Source organism: Microcaecilia unicolor, chromosome 7 (assembly GCF_901765095.1).
Source record: "Microcaecilia unicolor chromosome 7, aMicUni1.1, whole genome shotgun sequence".
In the NCBI taxonomy this organism is placed as follows: domain Eukaryota; kingdom Metazoa; phylum Chordata; class Amphibia; order Gymnophiona; family Siphonopidae; genus Microcaecilia; species Microcaecilia unicolor.
This window is the reverse complement of record NC_044037.1, coordinates 42,664,972-42,690,989: the sequence shown is the minus strand read 5'-3', so window position 1 is coordinate 42,690,989 and position 26,018 is coordinate 42,664,972. Positions and strand designations below refer to the sequence as shown.

Here is a 26,018-nt window from a genome sequence, read left to right as displayed (position 1 = left end):
TTTGCATAAGTGTGTAGGCCAGGTCAATCGCATGATAAACAGCGATAAGCTGTAGAACGTTAGAAGTTGATAGAGGCAAAAAATAATCTTTGCATTCCAGAGCTATTGCTAGGGGATAGAGACATTTGTAGACGGGCAAGGTCATAACTTGTAATTTCCTTACATATTGATTCAGACGGCTCGGAAAATATAGTAGACAAGGACCCACCAGATGGCCAGTCTGCCCATAAATGTAACCGCTTTGTTCCAAGCAACATGAGAGTTGTGTACTCCCCATTGGGCTGACTTGCTGTGCATGCTTTTTCGTGTGGAAGCATGTAGGTTTCCAAGAAAACCCTCAGAGGTGAACTGAAGTGGGGAAAGAAAGACATTTTTGTTGATGTTAGACTAGAGAAACTGAGACAGAAATGGCAATAAGGAAAGAATAGCTGCTGAAAAAAAAGAACTAAAGTGAATGCAAACATGCAAGTAAAGATAGAGATATTTCTCATCATTTTGGGAGCCACAGGCTTTATCAAAATAAATTTCCAAACACACCTGGATAGGTTGCTTATTTATGCTACATCTTCCAAGCTCCAAGGGAAGCTCTCGTTGGCACAATGCAAGTTTTACAGTGAGCATTAGCATAAATTTAAGAGATTGAGATCATAGTCTCCATACCCTGGCTTAAGCATGAGGTTCATTCCTGTCATGGTATGTGCAAAACTAACCCATTTGGAAAAATTGCCCCAAGATAACCAAACAGACATTAGTTATAGAGCAGATGGACAATAATATGAAACACTACACTGTTTGTATTATGCAATAATTTGTACATGTTGTAATCCACTTAGATGGAGCTTGTGTTTGTGTGATGCAAACTATAAATTGCAATAATAATAAATAAAAACTGATCAAGTGGTTAAATTAATCCACTGGATTCTCTCCAAAGATACGACTTTATTGCAGATAGACAACATGGGGGAAGCCACTGCTTGCCCTGGGATCGGAAGTATGGAGTTTTGCTACTGTTTGGGTTTCTGCCAGGTACTTATGAGCTGGATTGGACACTGTGGGAAGCAGGATACTGGGCTGGATGGGCCATTGGTCTGACCCAGTATGGCTATTCTTATATTAACAATTATTGGGATCAAACCATTGAACAGGTAATAGAAAATGAGCAGGTCAAGATCTTGTGGGAATTCAAAATACACACAGGCATTTGGAGCACAGCACTCCTGACATCACAGTCAGAGAAAAGAGAAGCGTATGGTTTATAGATGTGACAATAACAGATGATAGAAGAATTGATGAAAAACAGGTGGAAAAAATAACAAAATACTGTAATTTACAAATTGAAGTAGAAAGACTTTAGAGTAACAAAAAACAAACAAACCCAATGGTGATGCAAATTGTGATTGAAGCTTTTGGAGCAAACTTGGAAACTTTAAATTTAAAAGATTTAACCCCATCAGTTTTGAAAACAAAGCAAAAACCTACCCTACTGGGAGTAGCATACATTTTGCATTAATAACCCTATGATTCCCAGGTTGGGTAACCTGAATTAAGGGAGTTAAAATATTAGCACAGGTTATGACAAATGCCATCCAAAATATACTTTGTTTTCTCACTTTATTGCACTTCCTTTTACGCATCGTTCTTTGCAGTACTCATTTCAAAGAAACTATACAACTCAGAAAGATTACTGACTAAACTGGTTGCAAAATAAAAATAGATTCCTAAGGAATCATCAAAATATTAGTCATTGCATTTTTGTTCTGCAACATGTGAAAATGTTATCCAGCAGACACATACTATGTGGATGAATTGGCTTCAGCAGTGCACATCAGTTGGAATATAAAGAGACATCTTTTATCCAAGACAACACGTATAATTTTCTTTTGCTTTTTAAAAATGTAGGATGTAGAAATAGAAGCTTGCTGAGCTATATATTTTAATAGCACTCTTCATTTCATAAGAAATTTTATTTTCCTACTTATTTTGTTTTAGAATGAATAGGCCATGCGTTTTGGTTTGGGCAATAGTTTTTTTTTTATATACTGTGAAAAGTTAAAGGAAAACCAAAGGGGAAAAAAACGCCAATACATAAAATCTGAGACAAGTCTGGATGTAGCCATATATGAACACATGAGAAGTTTGCGTAAGGTAAAATGTGACAACTTTTGCTCTGACCACCAAAGTAAGTTAGACTTGGACGTTTAGAAATAAGGGTCAGCAGATAAATTATAAGCGATACCTTTTTAGTAGGCTAACTCAATACATCTATGACTAGCTTTACAGAGTCAGTGGGGATATGCATTCATTTAAGATCTTATTTGTTTCATTTGTGTATGTAAATATTTATCCCCATAAGTTCAGGTTTCATTTCTCATAAGCCAATTTTGTGGTCATAAAACATAATACATGTCATATCAAATTTATGTGCATAGCAAAATACAATGAAATAAATGAAAATATTTTTAAAAAGCAAAATAAAAACAGTTTGGGGGCTACACACAGTTATAGGTTAGATATAGTCCCCCCTCCCCCCCGATATTCAGCTGCGTGGTGACCACCCGATGCCAGCAGTCAGACTGGATATTCAATGCCAGGCCATATCCAGCGACAGGCATCGAATATTAATCTGGTTTCATTTTCAGCTATGGCAACTTAACCAGTTAAGCCCATATTCAGCGCTAACCAGTTAGTATGTTCACGCTATCCAAAAATACTAGGACTAGAGGGCATGAGTTGAAGCTACAGTGTGGTAAATTTAAAACGAATCGGAGAAAATTTTTCTTCACCCAACGTGTAATTAGACTCTGGAATTCGTTGCCGGAGAACGTGGTACGGGCGGTTAGCTTGACGGAGTTTAAAAAGGGGTTAGATAGATTCCTAAAGGACAAGTCCATAGACCGCTATTAAATGGACTTGGAAAAATTCCGCATTTTTAGGTATAACTTGTCTGGAATGTTTTTACGTTTGGGGAGCGTGCCAGGTGCCCTTGACCTGGATTGGCCACTGTCGGTGACAGGATGCTGGGCTAGATGGACCTTTGGTCTTTCCCAGTATGGCACTACTTATGTACTTATGTACTTATGTACTTATGTGCTTAGCAGTGGTTAGCAACCAGCCATTAGCCGTGGATATTCAGCCGGAGATAACTGGTTATCTCCGGCTGAATATCTGTGGTTAGGTGCTAAAATGCTATTTAACTAGCCAGGAGCCATTCCTGGTCATTTAAATAGTTTCGAATATCAGCCAGAGTGAGTTTTATTAATTGTATTTCCAAATCCAGCTTCAGGGTGCATTACATATGGATACAATGGGTATTTCCATGCCAAAGAAGTTGTCTGATCTAAGTTTTGTGTTTGAGGCAGTAGAGGGTTCAATGACTTGTCCAAGCTCACAATGAATGTCAGTAGGCGATGTGGATTGACACCCTAGCATCATCCTTGGTTCTTAGGAGGGAAGTTATCGACCTGTGCAACAACAGTTACGACTGGTTATTTTACTACAAGTCGTGCTCCTTTAGCACAGGATCTCTCTGCATAAAATGGGAACCTGTGCTAGAATAGCAGTAGCCCACATTAATAATTCCCCCCCCCCCCCCCCCACACACACACACACACTGTAGTCCTTCATTTCTCTTCCTGCTTGTTTGTGAATCTTTATTTTTTACATAGGATGGATGGATGTGGCAATCACAATACTTTTCTCTCCCCTGGATTTGAAAAACACTTAGATAAGCTACAGAACACCAACACAAAAAAAAGATAGCTTTTAATGTCTGAATGTTTCATTAAGTGATAAGATCTAGGAGTGTTCAGCTTTAAACATGTTCTGTATCTCTCTCACAAGTCTAAAATGGATGTGATGATTGAACTACAAAACAAACATTTAGTACTCCAGTTTTAAGGACTTGAAATTACTCTTGTACCCTAGGCGTATTTATTACCTGTATTCATTTATAGACTCTAAAGGTGTACGTGGAAAATGTACTTGTGATTCAAAGTTGCTAATCATACATATTAAGCAGGCCAGAGATAAACACAACTTTGCAAACCGATTTATATAATTTGGGATTTTAGACTTAATTATTTGCCTTTCTAAGTAACAAATATAGGTGCAGTTGGTAGTTCCTTATCCACGACAGCTTACAATTGAAGGACTAGATTTACTAATTCACATAAATATTTTAATGTGCTTTATTGCACATTAAAGCAAATTAATGCAATTTAGCTCCCATTCTTTAACGTAAGCCCCATTACTGTCAATGAAGCCTCTCTACTAATGACTCATGTTAATTGCATTAATGTGCATTAATGCATGTTAGTAAATCTAGCCCTAAGTATCTACCTGAGGCAATGGAAGATGAAACGAGGAGCATCAGTGCAAGAAATGCTAAGGGAGAAATATTGAATTTCTATTAACAGATACTGATAAATAATTGAAGATGGAAGAAATGAGGAAGAGCCTATCAAGTGCAAGCAAAAACAAAGAAGAACCAGTAAAAACTGAATGGGGTTCTCGATGTGTTGTTTTCACTTACTTTCAAGGGGACATTAATAGCGTGGTTGATGAGCACTTTTCTAGAGCTCTACGTAATATGAAGAGCCCCCATGATTTGAGCACAAAAAGCAAGGATGAAGGCATTCTCCTAAAGAACGGTAAGCCAGTTATAATGTCTGCTAATCTGTTCAACTGCTTTGTAATCCTCTATAGGAGTTGTGATATCCTGAGCCAGCTTTTGCACTCTGTGGTCTGTGCCAAATTGCAGATGCCAGATGTCAGGACTTATACTGTGGAAATGATCCCACATCAGAAGGAAGCTGGTGTTATGGCCAAAATGCCATTGGCTTTACCCAGTTTTTGCACCTAAAGCTGGAACTCATACCATTGTTCTTTGATCATTTTATTTTTCCAGTAGGGTTTGTCCTGGTCTCCAGGATCTCATTTCCATTTTTGATTTCTTAAATCCCCCTGTCTCATTTCCTTCCTTCCCTATAACTGTCTCTGACATTGGTCTTTTTTTCTCTCTTCTGTCCTGTACATATTTATGTATATTAGTTGTTACCTACTTAGATTTTTAGAAATAGTGGACTAAAAATCTTTTTAATAAATCTACCTATGGATAGTTTTCATTCCTCCTCCTCTCCAGTCTTTAGTCTCTCTCTATTCACCTTTCAGCTACTTACCAACTTTCTATTTCCTACTCTTCTCTTCCTTCCCCCTCTCTCTCTCTCTCTATCAGGGCATTACTACCCATTACCTACCTCTGTCTGGTTCCTTCGCCCTCCTACTGCCCCTTGTCTTTCACCTACTTTTGTAGTCCCCCATTTCCACCCTCTGTACTCATCCTCTCCTTCAGCCTGATCTACCTTCCTCTTCCTCTCATTCCCTGCTCTTTCCCTGTCACTCCTTCCCTCTCCACCTTCAGTGCTTTTCAAAAAGCCCCTGCTGCTTGAAAGGTGAGCCTCTGAGGCAGCTTTTGGGTACCCTGAGCCAGTGTCTCACTTCCTTGTCCCTTAAGCTACCCCTGTGTAGGAAATACTGCATAATATTGCCACCTAATGCTACCATATTCAAAAAGTTAAATGCTGGGAGGTTTGGAAGTCAAATACTGTCCAGGGTGACCCAATAGGCAAGAACCATGGAGGAGGGGTGGGGGGCACTACATGGTCCTTAACTGTGGTTAGGGTGGTGGACTTTGGTCCTGGGGAACTGAGGAACTGAGTTCGATTCCCACTCCAGACACAGGCAGCTCCTTGTGACTCTGGGCAAGTCACTTAACCCTCCATTGCCCCATGTAAGCCGCATTGAGCCTGCCATGAGTGGGAAAGCGCGGGGTACAAATGTAACAAAAAAAAAACAGTAGAGGTGCCCCCAAGTGTTAAAATACCACTTAAATGTGATACAAGATACTGGGTACCATATCCAATAGTTAGTTTTATGATTACATAATCATTTAGGAGAAAATATAATTGCATATATTAATCAATTGTAACATGTTTCCCAAGTTTTCTCTCTCTCTCTCTCTCTCTCTCTCTCTCTCTCTCTCTCTCTCTCTCTATATATATATATATATATATATATATATATAGTGAAATATATATAAGTATATATATATATATATATATAGTTACTTATGACAGGTCAGTGCTTGGTGCATCACTTGGTAACATGCCCATGTGTATAGTTACATGCTAAGTGACATTGGCACATACTTTATAGACCAGCACTTATGTGCGTAAATTCCAATTATTGGCACCTCTGGCACAAATAAGTGCTAGCATTCGGTAAACTATGTGCGGATTTGGTGCCTCGGAAGAATTGGATAGCTTCACTTGTATTTAAGAATACATCAGCTCCCTTTCTTTTCAATCATTGGCTAAAAAAAACCCTCCCCTTTTATTTATATAACCCTCAGGAACTTCTTTCAATTTTTAAGGCATGTCTATTAATCTTTTAGTGCATTTTTTTCACTTATTTTTATTCCATTTTTGCTTCAATTTTTCATCAATGTTTCCTTTTATATGCAATTTCCTTCACATGTGGAGGGGCATAATCGAAAGGGACGCCCAAGTTTTCCTGGAGACGTCCTCGCAGGACGGCTCCAGCAAGGTCCCCCTGGCATGCCAGGACACCAACCGGGGGCACTGCAGTAGACTTCACAAATTGCTCACAGGTACATAGCTCCCTTACCTTCAGCCAGATGCACTAACTGAAGAGAAAAAGCCCTTCCCTTACCGATCCCTTAGCGATTCAGAAAGGAACAAGCACGCATAAAGGAAATCGCATGCAAATGAGCTGCTCGCTGTTAGCTCATTTGCACATGATTTCCTTCCTAAGGAGAGGAAGCCAGTGCAGAGCAGCCAAGCTGTGTGTATAATAGCCATCTACAACCTTAAATAAATTGCAATCTACAACCTTAGAAAAATACAAGTCCAGCTGAAAACATCCAAGTGGTCGTCAGGGATGTCTTTTTATTTTTTTTTTTAGAGTATGTGTGAAGGATGTCCTCCGTCCCTGCAGTGGCAGTTGAGGATGTCCTTTGCTATGCCTCTGTCCCTGCAATGGTAGTTGAGGATGTCATCCAAAATGTGGATGTTTCTGTGAGAAGGATGTCCATGCCTTTGCTATGCCTCTGACACCCCCTTTATTTATTTGGATTTTGGATCACAAGTAGCAGCAGTGAGATTTGAACCAGCCACCTCTGGATTGCAAGACCAGTGCTCTAACCACTAGGCCACTCCTCCACTCCATTCCATTCTACTCCACTCCCTTGAAATTTGGCCGTCCCTGTGGGGGGGGGGGGCAGTTGAGGATGTCCACGCCTTTGTTATGCCTCCGCTGACATACACCTACCTCTCACCCCCAGGGACTTGCATACTGCCCCCACCTCCCACAAGGACGACCAAATTTCAAGGGTGAGGAGTGGCCTAGTGGTTAGAGCACTGGTCTTGCAATCCAGAAGCAGCCAGTTCAAATCCCACTACTGCTACTTGTGATCCAAAATTGAAATAAATAAAGGGAGTGTCAGAGGCACAGCAAAGGCGTGGACATCCTTCTCACAGAAACATCCACATTTTGGACATCCTCAACTGCCATTGCAGGGACAGAGGCATAGCGAAGGACGTCCTTCACCCATACTCTTTAAAAAAAAAAAGACAAACGTTTTTAAAGTTGTTTTTTTTCAGGGTGGGAGGTGGTTAGAGACCATTGGGGGAGGCAGGGGAGGTCATCCCCGATTCCCTCCAGTGATCATATGGTCATTTAGGGCACATTTTTGTGGCTTGGTCGTAAAAAAAACAAAGGCCAAGTAAAGTCGGCCAAGTGTTCGTCAGGGACACCCTTCTTTTTTCCATTATCACTTGAGGATGCCCATCTGTTAGGCACGCCCCAGTCCCGCCTTTACTACGCCTCCGACACGCCCCCGGGAAATTTGGTCATCCCCACGCCCAAAATTAGCTTTCGATTATGCCAATTTGGGTGACCCTGAGAGAAGGACGCCCATCTATGGGCGCCCTTCTCTTTCGAAAATAAGCCTGATAGTCTCTTAATATCACTCCAACACTGTCAGCGTTTTGAGGCTAGTGCACCACTGTCTGGTTGCTTCTCACACTTCATTCTCTTGTTAGTCACAGAAAACTCAACGATGTTATAGTAATCCCAGATGTTAGCAATTAAGGGGATGTAGTAGCAAAAACAGTATTCGATAAATAATGCAGTGGTGAAATAATTGTTATTGTTGATTTAGACCAGGAGTGTCCAACCTCTGCCCTTACCAGGTTGGGTTTTCAGGATTTCTCCCATGAATATGCATGAGATCTATTTGCATTTAATGGGGGCAGTGCATGGATTTTAGATTTAATGACTCATCTTTCCAAATTTAAGGTCGAGATGACTTACAAATACAGGAGTTAGGTGGAAGGTCATTACCCAAGGGGGCTTACATTGTAAGAGCTAGGTATACAAATGTGCATTAGCACAGGATTTTAAACCATTTCCTATAGGATAGATGACCTCTAAAATATTATTTTGTAGGGTATTTTGCACTTTTTATTGATAATTTGTTACAAATTCTCTTTATTAAACCAGCAGCAATCGAATACAATAACACCAATCCAGAACAGTATAGATTAATAACAAGCAAATATAAACATAAAATATCAGATGTTTGTACCCACTTTTTTCTCTGCTATGGTATTATATAAACATAGCCCACCACCCCTCTCCCTTAATCCCCTGGTCCTCCCCACTGGAATCATTCATGTTGTTCCTTCAGAGCAATCTCAGCCAGAGGAAACCTTACAAATTCCAAGGACCCCCCCCCCCTTCCTCTATTCTCTTTATCCCATATATCCCCAATTCCCCCCCCCCATCCTTACTGTTCTAAAATATACAGCAACTTATGTACACTCATAACCATTATATTACCAGTATGCAGTACAGAGGCTAGATAATTGCATTTCGTAGATATGAAGATACTTTTTTTAAATCAATTAACTTACCTATTAGCACACAACAAACAATTTGTTTCTTGTGTTAGTGAAACTCTAGTGCTTTGATGTATATACCTTGAGTTATAAAATGTGCTAAACGAACAACAAAATAACCTCATACACCCTCCCTCTTCTATAATAATCAGTAAGACATGAGTACACAAGCCAGGAAACTGCATGAAGAGTGGGTGCAAAATAGTTGTCTTCATAGTAATATAGCATAATGCAGTATATTAATGTGCAAATTATTTGTATTTCAGTAAGTCACATGTCTCCAGAACAAATGAATTTCTCTCCTCACTGGACCAAGCATCATCAAACAACTCCTGTTATGAGTGTTGTAACTCCTGGACTGAACCTGTCCATAGCACCTCCTGCTGGCCATTACCCAGATGCTGTCATGCAGACTCATCCAGCTCCATCTGCAGATTTATGGCATTTTTCTTCACTTGGGACTCCCAATATTTCCACACCAGTATATCATCCTCATTCCGTACCTGAGGTGCATCAGGCTCAGTCACCATGCTCAGACGGAAAATATGATTCTCTTCTTAACCTTTTGCATCAGGAGAGGTACATTGCACCGGTCCAGGAATCCATAATGCTGCAAGAGCTTGGGTCTAACCATTTGACGGCGTCTGTCAGCTCACACAATATGAGCCATTGTGTAAGTCCGGAAGCAGGTAAGGAAATGTTTGCTTTTGTCCTGGACAGATCATGCCACTTTGCAGTAATGCCCTGTCTACTGAGCTAAAGTGCAGTATGTAATGCTGACAGAAGCCCACAGGGCTCTTAAGAGTAATTTAGTTGGCTTTCCTTGGGAGCAGAATGACTACAACATCATGTTGTGCTACAGTATAAATAAAAGACTCTTTTCTGATGAGTTCTTGGGCTTCTATAGCCAAGAGTGACAAGAGGTGACGAAAGTAATTCTATTACTAATAGAAAGAGTTAAGATAAAATTACTGAAAATCATACACCAGAAAATAACTTGCTTGGTGACTTGACTTATTTTATCAACATTCTATTTCTGTGATGCCAGCAAAATTTCACAAACCCAGTAAAATGCACTCACGCACAGCTTGGCTTTTCCATTATGCATTTGATTTGTTATAGTCCGAGTATGGTGTGTCTGTCATTGGTTTGAACTTTTCCCATCTGAATCCCCAAACCCGCTTAGTATTCTCTTCCCCTACCTTTTCTTTGTTTCACTCTGTGTATGTATGGTTGTCTTTCTTTCCTATCCAGTTTTGTAGTTCTTTATTTTTTTTTGTTTGGTTTGTTTTATCTAGGGTTTTTTACTAGATTGTAAACCACTTTGATCTGCAAGATAGGAAATAGCATTTTGAAATGCCATCAGAGACTTTAAAGACAGTTCTGAATAAAACATCATAGAAATGTTTTCCGCATGCAGAAGTTGAGACAACCATAGAAAAGTATTTTCAGAAAGAACAAATCCCTGAAGGACCATACTGTATGTTAGCCCTTAATATTTTGTTCCTTCAGTCAAACACGGTCAAATCTAGGGGCTGAGAGGCCACCAAATACACTATGAACTCTATGGTTCTTTTGTGGTAGGGGGAAAAGATAATCTTTCAAGGTCCTTAGCCATGTAGAGTATCCACTGGTACTTCCAAGTGACATCAAGAACCACACAATCACATCAGATTGTTGTTTCAAGTAGAGACCAACCGAAACTGCTTTTATCAATTTCAGCTGAAACCAAAACTGCTACTGAAAGCGTCTGAACACTTTCAGCCAAACCCAAAACTGCAGCCAAAACTTACCACTCAATTTCAGCTTCAAACCTGAAAACTAAAGTTTGGTTGAGTGAATGTGAACCAATGAAGTCCACTGGGGATTGTCAGAGCTTGCATAAGCACATAAGCACCGCCATACTGGGAAAAGACCAAGGGTCCATCAAGCCCAGCATCCTGTCTCCAACAGTGGCCAATCCAGTTGGCAGCCCTCTGCTAAACCCACAGGAGATTACTCTCCAGTCCCAGGAACTGAAAGCACAGGCTACCAACTGGGAGAGCCATTTTAACAAAGACTTCTCATCAAGTCAGGCACATTTTAGGTTCCTGAGTCAATGATGATGTAGTTAACTATCCTCTGAGACAGGAACTTTGTGAGAACGCGTATAAAAAAAAATTATGATTACCAGCTTTGTATGCTTACCCAAACTGTGTACAAGTAACTAGAGATAGTAGCATTGAAATGTTTCCCTTTTTGTATTTAGTTATAAAACTGATTAAAGGCAAGCATAATATAGATTCTTACTAAAATAGATAATACCAGCCTGATGCACAATCCAGAGTAAAAGAAGCACATTGATGTCACTGAATTTGAGGACTATATGCTCTGAAAAATTACAATCAAGAGCAAAACATTTCTAAAATTATTTTCTAATATATAAACTTCATTTCATTGTAATATCATTCTCTACTAACACTATAAGCTGACAAATACTTGTGCTTGAAAACAATCACTGCAGGAGAATCTGGCTTCTGCACGCGACAATCCCAAATTTACAGTCTTAAATTTCTGCTAAACTTTATCAAAAGCATTTATTTGGAGCACTCTATTTACCATATAAACTACTATACAAGATCATAACTGCATTATTTACAATCACATTACACACACACACACACACACACACACACACACACACACACACACACACACAAAAGAAGAATGAACAGATAGCTCCCCCCCTCCAACTACTTTACAATCCCTAGTACTCTCAAAATGGCTGCCATGACCTCTTGTGGCAGTCTTGCAAGAGATTGCTGCTAGAGGTCATGATAGCAATTATAAGAGCAGGGCCAGCATGGGCAGGAGCAACTTAGGATCCTGCCCCGACTACACCCTAAGATTGCCAAGGATTGTAAAATAGGCTGGGGGGCATCTACAGGTGGGTGGGAAGAGAGGCAATTCCCATTTGGAGGGGAGTGGGAGGAAGGGAGACAAATAGGACCAAGCACAAATTTTCAACTTCCACCAAAAACAGTTTGGGCCAAAACTGAAACCAGGCAGAAATCCAAACCCCAAATTCAGTTGGCCTCTAGTTCCAAGATTAAAATATTTACTGGGGTACTTGATGAATGTGAATGACTTGGCAATATGCTTGCTTCTAGTACAACCCATAAAGAAATAGAAAGGAGGGGATTTGGATTTAGCTCACTCCTTTTCAGTAATAGCTCAAGCAAAGTTACATTCAGGCATGGCAGGCATTTCCCTAAACCCAGAGAGCTTATAATCTAAGTCTGTAACTGAGGCATTGAAGAATATAAATGACTCACCCAAGATCACAAGGAGTATCAGTGGGATATGAATCTTGGTTTCCCTGGTTCTTGGTGCCCTAACCATTAAGCAGGGCCACTGAGAGACTGAGCCGGGCCCGGGGCAAGGCCGCCCCTGGGGCCCCCTGCATTCAAATCGGCAGTGCCTCACCTCCGTGTGAAAGCGCAACGGCAGATTGCCTCCCTTTGGGCCTTCCCTCCGCGTGTCCCACCCTCGCGGAAACAGGAAGTTACATCAGACAAGGGCAGGACACAGGGAGGGAAGGCCCGAAGGGAGGCAATCTGCCGCTGCGCTTTCACATGGAGGTGAGGCGCTGCCGATTTGATGCAGGGAGCCTGGTGGCGGAAGGAGAGGGGCTGTCGACGGAGCCGTGGGCGGGTGAGACTGGGGACTGCAGCGCCGAGCCCCCCCTTGGAGGCCCGGGGAATTTTGTCCCCCCTACCCCCCCTCTCGGTGGCCCTGCCCTTAAGCTACTTCTCCACTTGAAAGAAATGTAGATACAGAGATTCTTCAGTTCCCAGCTTCTTTTCAGGATACTCTTTAAAAATGCCCCCCACTGGGACTTTCCTTTGTTGGTGTCTCTTCAATATTGTGCAGTTCTCCTTCCAGTAGCAGCACTGGACAAAGTTCTTCTACAAATGAGCATCTGCTGATACAGCTTGAAACTGCAAGTTTGTAGTTGCAGTCTCATTGTGGTCCTCCTTTTAAATTCTATTTATAAGAAATAAAAAGTACTAATCATCATAAACAAGGAATATGTTCACATAAATGCAGGCAACTAAAGGCGGTAGTGATGCACGTAACTTACAATATCCTCTGAGTTACTCTCATAAGTGGAAGCTCTGTCTAAGTCCCACCTTCTGTATGCCCCAATGCAGTATGTTGTGTGTAAGTTATGCAGGTATTTGCAGAATAGCACTGAAGCAGTGGCGTACCAAGGCGGGGGGCGGTCCGCCCTGGGTGCATGCCGCTGGGGGGGTGCCACGCGCCGGTCAGCGTCGTTCGTTTCCATGCTCCCTCTGCCCCGGTTCCGGGGCAGAGGGAGCATGGAAATGAACGATGCTGACCGGCGCGCGACCCCCCCTCCCCCGGCGAAGGGCGTTGCACGGGGGGGGGGGGTGCTGCACCTGGGGGGGGCGGGGCGCATCGGCGATCCGCGCCGGGTGTCAGTGCCCCTCGGAACGCCACTGCACTGAAGAGTGTGCTAGCACATACACAAATATGTGTGCACAAACCCACCTAAGTGCTAAAATAGCCTTTTAAGTGTATTCACTAGCCCCCTAGCTAGTGGTGAGCAATCTTACCTTAAAAGCAAGTCTTTGCTAGTGCTGAGAGTAACTATTACAGGGCGGTACGTACATCTGCACAAATGATAGCGCACTGCAAAGTCTACTCCCATTCCCCACCCCCATACCACACTAATAGTTAGCATGTGAATTAGTGTGCATAGTCTTGCCAGTGTGGTGATGGTTACATTTGTGTGCTGAAGGTCTCAGCGGCCATCTTGGGATTGGGACTGGTATAGGCAGGAGTGACTACAAACTGCTCCTGCCTATTACTACTACTTATCATTTCTAAAGCGCTACTAGACGTACGCAGCACTGTACAAGTGAACATAAAGAGACAGTTCCTGCTTGACAGAGCTTACAATCTAATTAGGACAGACAAACAGGACCAAACAAGAGATAAGGGGATATTAAAGTGAGGATGATAAAATAAGGGTTCTGAACAAGTGAATAAGGGTTAGGAGTTAAAAGCAGCATCAAAAAGGTGGGCTTTTAGCTTAGATTTGAAGACGGCCAGAGATGCAGCTTGACGTACCGGCTCAGGAAGTCTATTCCAGGCCTATGGTGCAGCAAGATAAAAGGAACGGAGTCTGGAGTTAGCAGCAGGGCCGTGCCTAGGGTCTCCGGCACCCCCCTGCAGTTGCCCCCCCATGAAAACGATCGCTACACTACCCGCCCTCTTCTCCCCAGATCCTTTTCCTTTTTTTTTGTTTAAATTTACCTCTGTCCGGCGGTAGCATAGCATTAGTGAGAAGGAGGCGGCGCTCCCCCGCCCCGACCTGTCAGTCTTCCCTTCGCTCAGTGTCCCGCCTTCTTCTGACATCATTTCTGATGTCAGAAGAAGGCGGAACTGAGCGAAGGGAACACTGACACGTCGGGGTGGGGGAGCGCTGCCTCCTTCTCACTAACGCTACGCTGCCGCCGGACAGAGGTAAATTTAAACAAAAAAAAAAGGAAAAGGATCTGGGGAGAAGAGGGCGAGGTAAGCATGGTGCGGCGGGGCGCCCCCCAGAGGATGGCGCCCTCCTGCCATGCTTACCTCGCTTACCGTGTTGGCACGGCCCTGGTTAGCAGTGGAGGATAAGGCTGCAGATAAGAGAGATTTACCCAGTGAACAGAGTTCCCGGGGAGGAATGTAGGGAGAGATGAGAGTGGAGAGGTACTGAGGAGCTGCAGAGTGAATGCACTTATAGGTCAATAAGAGGAGTTTGAACTGTATGCGGAAACAGATAGGAAGCCAGTGAAGTGACTTGAGGAGAGGGCTAATATGAGCATGACGACACTGGCGGAATATTAGTCATGCAGCAGAATTTTGAACAGATTGAAAAGGAGAGAGATGGCTAAGTGGGGGACCTGTGAGAAACAAGTTGCAATAGTCTAAGCGAGAGGTGATAAGAGCTTCAATACCAAGATGGTCACCGAGACCTTTAGTGTCAGCCTCGTGAGACTGCTGCCGAAATTCACAGTAAATTGCTCTTTCCCCAGTTAGGTGCCTGAGGTAGGCCTAGCTGCTGGGTGAGTACAGGAGGGGGAAGGGGGGGCTGTGTGTGGTGACAGTGCAGGGGGCTGAGAGAGGGAGAAGAGAGGCTGTATGCAGCGGCAGCAGAGGGTGGAAGTGGGAGAGCTTCAGTTTCATCTGAAAATACTCTGGTGTTTTTGGCTGAAACCCAAATTCAGACTGGTTTTGGTGCCATAACCGAAATTCGGTCAGCTTCTAGCACTAACAGTGCAAGTTAACTCACATATTAATTGCTTAATGCACTTTAGTAAACAGGCCCATAAAGAGGGTCATTTTATAAAGTCATTTTCATGTGTTTTGTAGCCACGTGACGTATGCATAAATGGCCTCTTGCAAAAGGACACGATTTGACACAATGGTACAAACTTTGCTAGTAGGTATGTACAGGGCAGAGTTTGAGTGAGTGTGGGTAAAACACATATGTTTGTGCATAAATTATAAAATATGCTAATCTAGCTCCAGAGCAGGTGTAAATGTCTGTGTCACTTACACTATATTTTATATAAAGACAAGTAGGTGCCTACTTGTCTTTATAAAACTGACCTAAAATAAACATCTGAAAATGTGCTCATACAATGCTCCTCTTATGAAATTGCCCTCGCATAAAGCATATAGAAGGTTGTTTACTAATGGTTAGTATGTGCTGACACCATTGTCATTTTTTATCTGCAGCAGGGTCCTTTGCATAAAAGTCAGTCAAGTCAGTGCCTAGCTGACCCATCCTACTCCATATGTTTAAATATCTCAAGGGCATTTATGTACAGGAAGAGAGCCTTTTTCAAATGAAGGAGAGCTCTGGAATGAGGGAGCATACGACAAAGTTAAGAGGGAATAGGCTTAGGAGTAACCTGAGGAAGTATTATTTATTATTATTTATTTTACAGCACTTATATCCCACAATTTCCCACCGCTGGCAGGTCAATGTGGCTTACAACATTTAAATAACAAATAGGCGGGTACAATAATTGGAAAGGGATAAGCAGGGCGGAGAGGTAAGGAGAAAGAAATGGGTCAGTCCATAAGGGCAGTGTCCTGAGGTTAGTGAGGCTGGACAGGATCTTTGGGGTTCGCTTGCTCAAATAAGCAGGTCTTAAGTGACTTCCTAAAAGTCAGATGATCCTGAGCCGCTTTCACTGATGTAGGTAAAGGTGGAAGCATACATGGTTTTATACTTCAGTCTAGAACACGCAGGGTAATGGAGGTTTTCATTGAAAGGGTGGTGGAGGCGTGGAATGGCCTCCCGGTGGAGGTGGTGGAGTCGAGGACTGTTCCAGAGTTTAAAAAGGCATGGGATAAGCATGTGGGATCGCTTAGGAACAGGAAGAATTAGGGGTTACAGTGGATGGGCAGACTGGATGGGTCATATGGCCTTTATCTGCCCTCATGTTTCTGTGTTTCTGTATAGATGCCAGTGTTCTACATAACACGTTGCAAGCCTGACAAAACAAAATGTAGCTTAGTATTTTTCTCCCCATACAACCTATTTTCTTCTTTTTTTCTTGGCAACATCTGTACATCTTATTTCACTTCATCTATTGGGTTTTATGAACTGCCTTTATGAAAGATTCACCAAAGGCTGTGACTATGATGACCTATAATCCGGATTATGGCAAAAAGCAGAGCAGAGGAACAGTGTGGGCTGCAGGGGCAATTTGCCGTACCAATTTTTGGCCCCACAGAGGATCAGCATCCAAGAAGGATGAGAGGGACATGCACAGAATTTGGTTTGTTTGGCCCTCCCAAGCAAGAAGTTCCACCACCTCTGGTTTTATGAAACACTAACGTAGAATATATAACCCTACTGTCAACAGTACAGCCATGACGGTCTTACATTTTAATGTAGTAGTTTAATTTCACTATATGTTAAGAACTTTCAGGTATCACGGGTTAGCTGGAATCACGGGCCTAATGATACTCAGTGGTGATTCAGTAACTTGTCATAACATTAAAGAAAAAGTATTGGAATATTTCTAGTTTGCATCACAAATATGAAACACAGTTTGAATATCCAAGTGTCTCAGACAAAAAGCTAACACTGCTTTCAAAGCTCTTTCCCACTCTTTTCTAATATTTCTGAATTACAATTTCTTTCAGGTATTCATTCTCAGGACCAAAGAAAGGATGTATTCAATTCACAGGATAGAAGAAAAGATTTGTTCTTTTATTAAATGGACATTCTTAATTTATTTTGGAAGAGTGAAATTTGTCTTTGGGCATTTTACCCCGTTCTGTTAGCTGTGAAATCACCCTTCTTTCGTGATTTTTGACATACCTGTATCACAGGTGAGGGCCTTTGAATTGCAATGGACCCTCTAATTAAATAATAAGCCATAGACCAGGCTTGATCAAGTTCGGTCCTTGAGGGTTGCACACAGGCCAGGTTTTCAGGATATCTACAAGGATTGGCATGTAGTGGGTGTCCAATGTATTGATCTCAAGCATATTCACTGTGAATATCCCGGATATCTGACTTCCCCAGAGAGGTTTGAATTCTGTTTGATGTGTCAGCAGCCTCAAAGTTATCAACAATGTGATCATATCCCCCAATTGCCATGGAAAGGAAAAGATGCACCGACACCATTTTTCTGCTGCTATTTCTGCTCAAAATGGATTCGGCCAACTGTTGCAGGAGAGCACCTGCTGAGGCATGACAATGTGCCACCTTGAATTTTAGCAGAACAGTTTCCTAACAAAAATGTGGTCAACCACATTTTCTGTGTTTTTTTTCCTGTCATTCCAGTGAAAGACATTTGTAACACACTAGTGTATTTTTTTCATGTGAAACTGATTTGGAAATCAGTATCTTATAAATTGTATATATTTTTGTATCATAGTAACGTGAGTAACATAGTAGATGACGGCAGAGAAAGACCTGCACGGTCCATCCAGTCTGCCCAACAGTCCAAAATGTCAAGAGCTAAAGAACAGCATTAATGCATGTTAGTGGGTCATTTTAATGATATGCAAATGAGTTTTACAATAACTTAGGGGTATGTTTACTAAGGTGCGTTAGCGTTTTTAACACGCCTGTAAATTTAAGGTGTATTAAACGCTAACGCGCCTATACATTTCCATGGGTGCGTTAGTGTTTAACGCCACTTAGTAAACCTAGCCCTTAGTGTGTTAATGTAGAATTTATCACAAAAAAAATTACATCTTATCAAGGTGTAATCAGTTTTCTTGCACAGATCTGTATTAGCTTTTGTGCATTTTAACATGTGCTGTTTTTCCATGCAATAGTAGATAGTGAACTGTTTTGCATAAACATGCTTCTATTACCTACTTGGCATGGATTTTGCATTACTGTCAAAGCACACTAATAATCCTCTTTACCCTTGTTAAAATGTTGCATTAATAACAATGCATTACTATTTAGTACATTAGCCCCCAAGTGACCTTTTTGAAAAATATATTCAGAGCTGCATTTAGTTATTTAAAAAGGCATATATTTTCGAGGTTTCACTGTTTCTTTTAGAGCTGTCTGAACAAGCACTGTTCTTCTGCTTGGTCTGTTTCATTCATACTTACCAGGTTTTATTTAGCATTTCTTAACATAGGTTTTTCTCTGATTTTATGGTCTCGAATCTGTTGCATGTTGCCTGGGGGTGGGGACTTACTACTCATTATTTATCATCACTTGTGATCAATGTACAATATAAGAATATTGCAAACAAAATTGTGCAGTAATTGCATTAGAAAAATGAGTGCAATAGTGTTTTTCTTGTAAAGGATTAAACCTTTGCTGTAAATGTGTTATAAGAACAAATTCCTCACAATAATTCAGGGATATTATGCTTTCGATGAGTTCTTCCAATTTCAAATCCCTAGAGCCCCGTATGAAAGAGCAAAATGACACAAGTATGAAAACAAACAATACAAACACAATTTGACACACAGAATTCTACAAACAGACATACGGGTATTATTTATACCGATTATGATTACTCATATATAAGGTATTTACTTGGTATGACTGTTGGTTTCGTTTGTTTTATGTAAAGTTAACCACCTTGAATGATCTCAGTCCAATTGGCAGTGTGTGTGTGTGTGTGTGTGTGTGTGTGTGTGTGTGTGTGTGTGTGTGTGTGTGTGTGTGTGTGTGTGTGTGTGTGTGTGTGTGTGTGTGTGTGTGTGTGTGTGTGTGTGTGTGTGTGTGTGTGTGTGTGTGTGTGTGTGTGTGTGTGTGTGTGTGTGTGTGTGTGTGTGTGTGTGTGTGTGTGTGTGTGTGTGTGTGTGTGTGTGTGTGTGTCATAGACCTGAAATAAGTTCAGAAAGCCAAGGACCTCGATGGAGTCGTTGCCTGGGAGAAAAACTTCCTAATCAAAGAGCTTCACCCTTCTGTAGATCCACCTATGCATGATATAAGAAACTTAAATATAAGGCAAAAGAACTTGTGTATTATGTAGCTAAAAGAAAATCTAGAAAATGAGAATTAAATACAACAGTGTTTGTGAATGATAAATAAGCGGAAACCATCCCCTTCCACACACATAACCTGTTTTGCTATCATTATAAACACTGAGAGTAACATTTGTTGCTAGGAGACAGAATTCAAAGGCAAAAAAAAGTTTAGAAATCTCCCAAATATGCCTGCGAAAACTACACAAATAGCTATGTTCATTTATGAGAGATATACTGTGTATCTGCAGTATACTTTTAGGTGATGGATTAAATATGCCTCTTCCTTTTGCTGCCTGGTCTTCAGCTATGAATTGTTAGATAAAACAAGGAGTGGCCTAGTGGTTAGGGTGGTGGACTTTGTCCTGAGGAACTGAGTTTGATTTCCACTTCAGGCACAGGCAGCTCCTTGTGACTCTGGGCAAGTCACTTAACCCTCCATTGCCCCATGTAAGCCGCATTGAGCCTGCCATGAGTGGGAAAGCGCAGGGTACAAATGTAACAAAAATAAAATAGATACTATTGGAGATTCTACATGGAATGTTGCTACTATTGGAGATTCTACGTGGAATGTTGCTATTCCACTAGCAACATTCCATGTAGAAGGCTGCGCAGGCTTCTGTTCTGTGAGTCTGACGTCCTGCACGTACGTGCAGGACGTCAGACTCACAGAAGCAGAAGCCTGCGCGGCCACATTGGTGATCTGCAAGGGCTGACTTCTACATGGAATGTTGCTAGTGGAATAGCAGCAACATTCCATGTAGAATCTCAAATAGTAGCAACAATGGAGGAGTGGCCTAGTGGTTAGAGTGGTGGACTCTGGTCCTGGGGAACTGAGTTTGATTCCCACTTCAGGCACAAGCAGCTCCTTGTGACTCTGGGCAAAGTCACTTAACCCTCCATTGCCCCATGTAAGCCGCATTGAGCCTGCCATGAGTGGGAAAGCGCAGGGTACAAATGTAACAAAAAAAATATTATGCTAATTATAAAACTGTAGTATATATTTATGAAAACAGATATAGTAGTATTGAGAATATAATGTAAATTATGTAGCTTTATACTGTTTCATAGTAGAGCTTATGACCATACATCAGGGTTTCCATATTTCCCATAAAATATTTGATTTCATGAAAGTTTACATGGAGGGGCATAATCGACCAGAAACGCCTATCTCCATGGGCGTTTATCTCCGAGAACGGGTCCGTGAAGGGGCGGAGTGAACCGTATTTTCAAAAAAAATAGACGCCCATGTGTTATTCGCCAAGGTGTGAGCTGGGCGTTTTTGCTTTTCAGCGATAATGGAAAATGAAATCGCCCAGCTCAAAAACGAATAAATCCAAGGCATTTGTTCGTGGGAGGGGCCAGGATTCATAGTGCACTGGTCCCCCTCACATGCCAGGACACCAACCGGGCACCCTAGGGGGCACTTTTACAAAAACAAAAAAAAAGGTAAAAGAGCTCCCAGGTGCATAGCACCCTTCCCTTGGGTGTTGAGCCCCCCAAATCCCCCTCAAAACCTACTGCCCACAAGTTTACACCATTACTATAGCCCTAAGAGGTGAAGGGGGCACCTACATGTGGGTACAGTGAGTTTGGGGGGGTTGGACGACTAAGCATTAAGCAGCACAATTGTAACAGGTAGGGGGGGGATGGGCCTGGGTCCACCTGCCTGACGTCCACTGCACCCCCTAACAACTGCTCCAGGGACCTGCATACTGCTGCTTGGGAGGAGGGTATGACATTTGAGGGTGAAAGTAAAAAGTTGTGAAACATCGTTTTTTTGTGGTGGGAGGGGGTTAGTGACCACTGGGGGAGTCAGGGGAGGTCATCCCCGACTCCCTCTGGCGGTCATCTGGTCATTTAGGGCACTTTTTGGGGCCTTATTCGTGAAAAAACAGGGTCCAGGAAAAGTGCCCTAAATTCTAGCTACAAACGTATCCATTATCGGCGAAAGGCGCCCATCTCTGTTCGGGTGATAACCACGCCCCAGTTCCGCCTTCACCACGCCTCCGACACGCCCCCGTCAACTTTGTCCGCATCCGCGACGGAGTGCAGTTGAAAGCGTCCAAAGTTCGGCTTTCGATTATACCGCTTTATTTGTTTTTGTGAGAAAAACGCCCATCTCCCGATTTAGGTCGGAACTTGGGCGTTTTTCTCGTTCGATTATAAGCAGGATAGTAACCTAACAGTAACACATTAAACAATGGCAAAAAAAAAGCATGTATATCCCAACTACTAGCCATAGGCAGTGACTGCTTCTAACTTATCTCCTTCTCCAGGATGAGTCTGGTTATCTTTATTTTATTTAAAAAAATCTTTTATCCCACACTGTCTCCAAATCTAGGCGGTGTACAGAAAACATTCTTTACTGTGTTGGATAAATGAGACATGAGATCATGTCATTCACATCGAGCACCCCCTCCTTCCTATCTACAAAGCTTTCTAACAACCTATACGGTTACCCAGGCCACTGTGACCACTGCTCATTAGTAAAGCCTTACATACCTACCAGACAGACCTAGGCTACATTTCTACTAGTACAGTGGTTCCCAAACCTTCCAGAAATAAGACCATCAGAACTGAATATAATATTTCCAGGTGAGGTCTCACCACATCTATATAATGGCATAATCACTTTCCTTATATTACAAATAATACCTCTTCCTAACCAGCCTACCATCTTTCTGGCTCTGGCCACTGCCATTCTACTACCCTGAAATCACCCCAAGGTCACTTTCCTGCTTTGTGCCATGGTAAATAAAATATAATCCATAATGCCTAAATAAAGCATACATGTAGCGTGTAGTTTATTAGATTTTCTATATCGCTTGGCTTTTTCAAGAACACAATATAAAATCAATGTTAAAAGAAAGGGGCTATAAGAATTGATAGGAAAGTCCACACATACAAGAGCCACACATATAAAACGAAAATCAAACCAACCAAAAGTTAAACAGTAAAAACAGGTAACTGTCCCAGCAACAACCCCACTAATCTGTAAGGGCAAAAGCAATCTTAAAATAATGGGCCTTTAGCATATAGTTAGAGCAGAATTGTTCAACCTAGTCCTCGGGGCACATCTAGCCAGTGAGGGTTTTCAGAATATCCCCATTGTGGGGATATCCTAAAAACCCTGACTGGCTAGGTGTGCTCCGAGGACTAGGTTGAAAACCTCTGGGTTAGAGCAAAGGGATGTAAATTTTAAACCAGGGAAACTGGGATTCAGATCTCACTGTACCAATGATTGCCCTTGTAGCATTTGACATGTCACTTTGGGTGCTGTTTACTAAGCTGTGTCAGATGATAAAGAACAGTCAATGATATAAGTGTGCTGCTTTTATGATTTTGAAAAATAGAAAATAAAGAATTGTATAGATGATGAATACAGAATTAAAATTGAGTATATATGATAGGGAGGGAGAGGTTTTTGTGGTCAATGATTGAAATCTATGACTGCAGGGTGCTGTATGAATGTTTGCATATTGTAGACTTCTGAGGCCTTTTCCTCTCTTATTACAATTAATAAATTCAGGGAAAATACTTTTATCTACCTTTGTTGTCTGAGCATTGCTTTAGTCTCTGTGTCTCTTTTCTACTTTTTTTTAGTTTTTTTCTTAACTCTTCCCAGGGTCTCCTGTCCTTTTGACATTTCTTCTCTTTCTATGTCCATCATCCATCTTTCCTCTGTGTCCCTATCCATTCAGTCCAGCATCGTCTCTCTGTACCCCTGTCCCTATTCTCCCCCCATGTTCAGCACCTGCCCTCTCAGTGTCTCTATCCCTTCCTCCTCTGTCCAGCATCAACCCTCTATGTTCCTATCCTTCCCCCTGTGTCCCGCATCTCTTCTCTGTGTCCCTGTTCCTATGTTCTCTCTATGACCAGCATCTCTTCCCTGTGTCCCTTTCTCTCTGCTTATAGAGCTTGTTGCAATAACATTAGCCTGGAGACCTTGTTTTGATTTCTCTATACACCCCTCATGTGACCTCGAACAAGTTAGCTACCTTAGTGGGCTCAAATTCGGATCAGAAGGTCTTTAACATAAATTATCCTGGAATGTGCTGCAGTGGTGTATTTAGGGTAGGTGCATCATGGCGTATGCACCCCCTGTCAGACCCAGCCCCCCCCTTAAAATCAACTTTGCATCTTCACCCAGCAACGCTAGTCATAGGCTGCCTGCGGCCTGCTCCGGGACTTCCTCCCTGAGCCATCCCTCCCCTCAGGATGGGATGGTTCAGGGAGGGAATCCCAGAATAGGCCACAGGCATTCTATGACTGCCACTGTCGGGTGAAGATGCCAGGGACTTTAGGGTGGGGGTGGGGGGAAGTGGCGGGGGTCAGCATGGGGGGGTGGGGAGACACACCCTCTGTAAAAAGTTCCTGGCTACGCTACTACAGTGCTGTATACATCAGTGGCAGTATGAAATGATATTTTTGTGACTACGATATAGTGCTTACCCATGTAGAGATCAATAATTTATTTTATTTTTGTTACATTTGTACCCTGTGATTTCCCACTCATAACAGGTTCAATGTGGCTTACATATTATATACAGGTACTTAGTTATACCTGGGGCAATGGAGGGTTAAGTGACTTGCCCAGAGTCACAAGGAACTGCATGTGCCTGCAGTGGGAATTGAACCCAGTTCCCCAGGACCAAAGTCCACAACGCTAACCACTAGGTCACTCCATGTTAATAGTGATAGTTAAAGTTCTGTCTGCCCAGCAGTACCAGAACTTTCATCACTCTACCAGAATAAAAGCAGCTTTGACCTTTTTATAATCCTGGCAACTTCCAGAGTAGAGGTTGTATCTTCCTAACTGACAAGGTGGAGGGAAAATAAGGCTTTTATAAATACCCAGACCAGGGGAGGGTCTTTGGCTTTGGCTTACAGCCCCAGGCCATGGCACAAGAACCATGCTAGAGGGTTAACTATCACTATTAACCTCAAAGCTGCAGCAAACTCTTTATTGGTGAAAAATAGAGAGAAGTAAGGTATGGGAAGCCAGCCTGAAAGAATACCAAGCTACTGGATTCCTTTCATGGAGCACAGGTATTGGGACTCTGTCCTCCAACACTGCCTATGAAGAGCAGAAGGAATGGAGAGAGATAAGAAATTCTAAGTAATCCAGCTGGAGAAGAACTGTGCCCAAAATAAAAGCATCTCCTACCTTTTCCTTGAGACTATAAATATATAAAAGAAGAAGATTACAAAGGAATTGTGTTACCTCCTATTCTAGGTATTTTATTGGCTGAGTTGCAGTAGCATCGACCCATACAGTGTGGACATTTTTTTTTAAACTTAAGAGAGAGACTGGAGTGAGTGGATGCTGTGTCAGCCTTCTTGCATTGCTCTAATCAGTCCAATATAAATATACAGTATCCCCTGGTTTCTATATATGGTGCCCAGATTTGCACACCTGAGGTGTGTGTGCAAATAAAATGCTTAAAGAGCGCAATGAAATCAATATGGGGGCTAATAACCAATTATTAATGTTAATTGGCACTCAATATTTGCAAATGCATCTGCCTGTGTGCTATTCTATAAGGCAGTCTGCCTAACCCATAATGTGTATTTCAAAATGGGGTGTGGCCATGGGAGGAGCATGGGCATGTCAGGGACATTCTGAAAGTTTGAATGTGTAGTTCTAGAATACTGGGTAACTGAGCCTAACTTGGGGGCCAGCATTTACCCCAGATTTCAGCAGACGTAAGACTGGCACCCAAAGTTAGGCACAAGCAGTGGTGTAGCAAGGCCGGGGCGGTGGGGGCGGTCCGCCCTGGGTGCACGCTGCTGGAGGGGTGCAAAGAGCAGCCATGCACCTGTCGGCTCCGCGGGTTCCCTGCTCCCTCTGCCCCGGAACAGGTTACTTCCTGTTCTAGAGCAGGGAGCCAGTGGAGCCGACAGGCGCACAGCTGCTCTCTGCACCCTCCAGCAGCCAAGAATGCACCCGGGGGATGGGGGGGCTTGATGCGCCGGGGAGGGGGGTGTCGCGCTGGGGGGGGGTGTCGTGCTGCACCCTGGGGGGACGGACGGGTGCGCAGCGACGATCCGCCCTGGGTAGCAGCCGACCTAGGAACGCCACTGGGCACAAGATTTGCACTTAAGCACTATTCTATAAAGAGAGCAAGCCCTTTACAGAATAGCACTTAGTGCTGATTTTTTCTGGTGTGTAATTTTGAGTGCCATTTATAGAATCCAGCCCTATGATGCTATACCCACCAAAAGGGTTACATTAATTGGCAACTAAAAGAATAAGGACTGAATTGGCACAGTAAAATCCACTGCTTAATACTGGGACATAAAAGATTGGTGTTGCTACTGTGAGGAGCCGATTCAGCTGCTGATAAGATGCCACAAGTGTTAGGAGGATTTCTTTGAGTCAGAGGAATCTTCTGACTCCCAAGGCACTGAAAAACCACCAGAGGTGCCTCAGAAAGCTGAGAGCAGGACCTGAAAAATCATCCAGCAGGGATCCAGCCAAGAGAGCCATGCACTCAAACCACCAGGATTAGCGGAGTT

The 26,018-nt window shown here is 42.5% G+C and overlaps 1 protein-coding gene across 2 annotated transcripts in view; it reads left to right on the top strand.

Annotated features, from left to right (window-relative positions):
* VGLL1 (vestigial like family member 1) overlaps positions 1-19,130 on the top strand; it is a 29,475-nt gene extending 10,345 nt beyond the window's left edge. For both annotated transcript variants that reach the window (XM_030210501.1, XM_030210502.1), the window contains exons 2-4: positions 4,416-4,649; positions 9,245-9,667; positions 17,193-19,130. In XM_030210501.1, coding sequence (XP_030066361.1) covers positions 4,436-4,649; positions 9,245-9,667; positions 17,193-17,266 — 711 coding nt within the window. In that variant the 5' untranslated portion in view covers positions 4,416-4,435 and the 3' untranslated portion in view covers positions 17,267-19,130. The remainder of the gene's footprint in view (positions 1-4,415; positions 4,650-9,244; positions 9,668-17,192) is intronic.
* Positions 19,131-26,018: the final 6,888 nt, after the last annotated feature.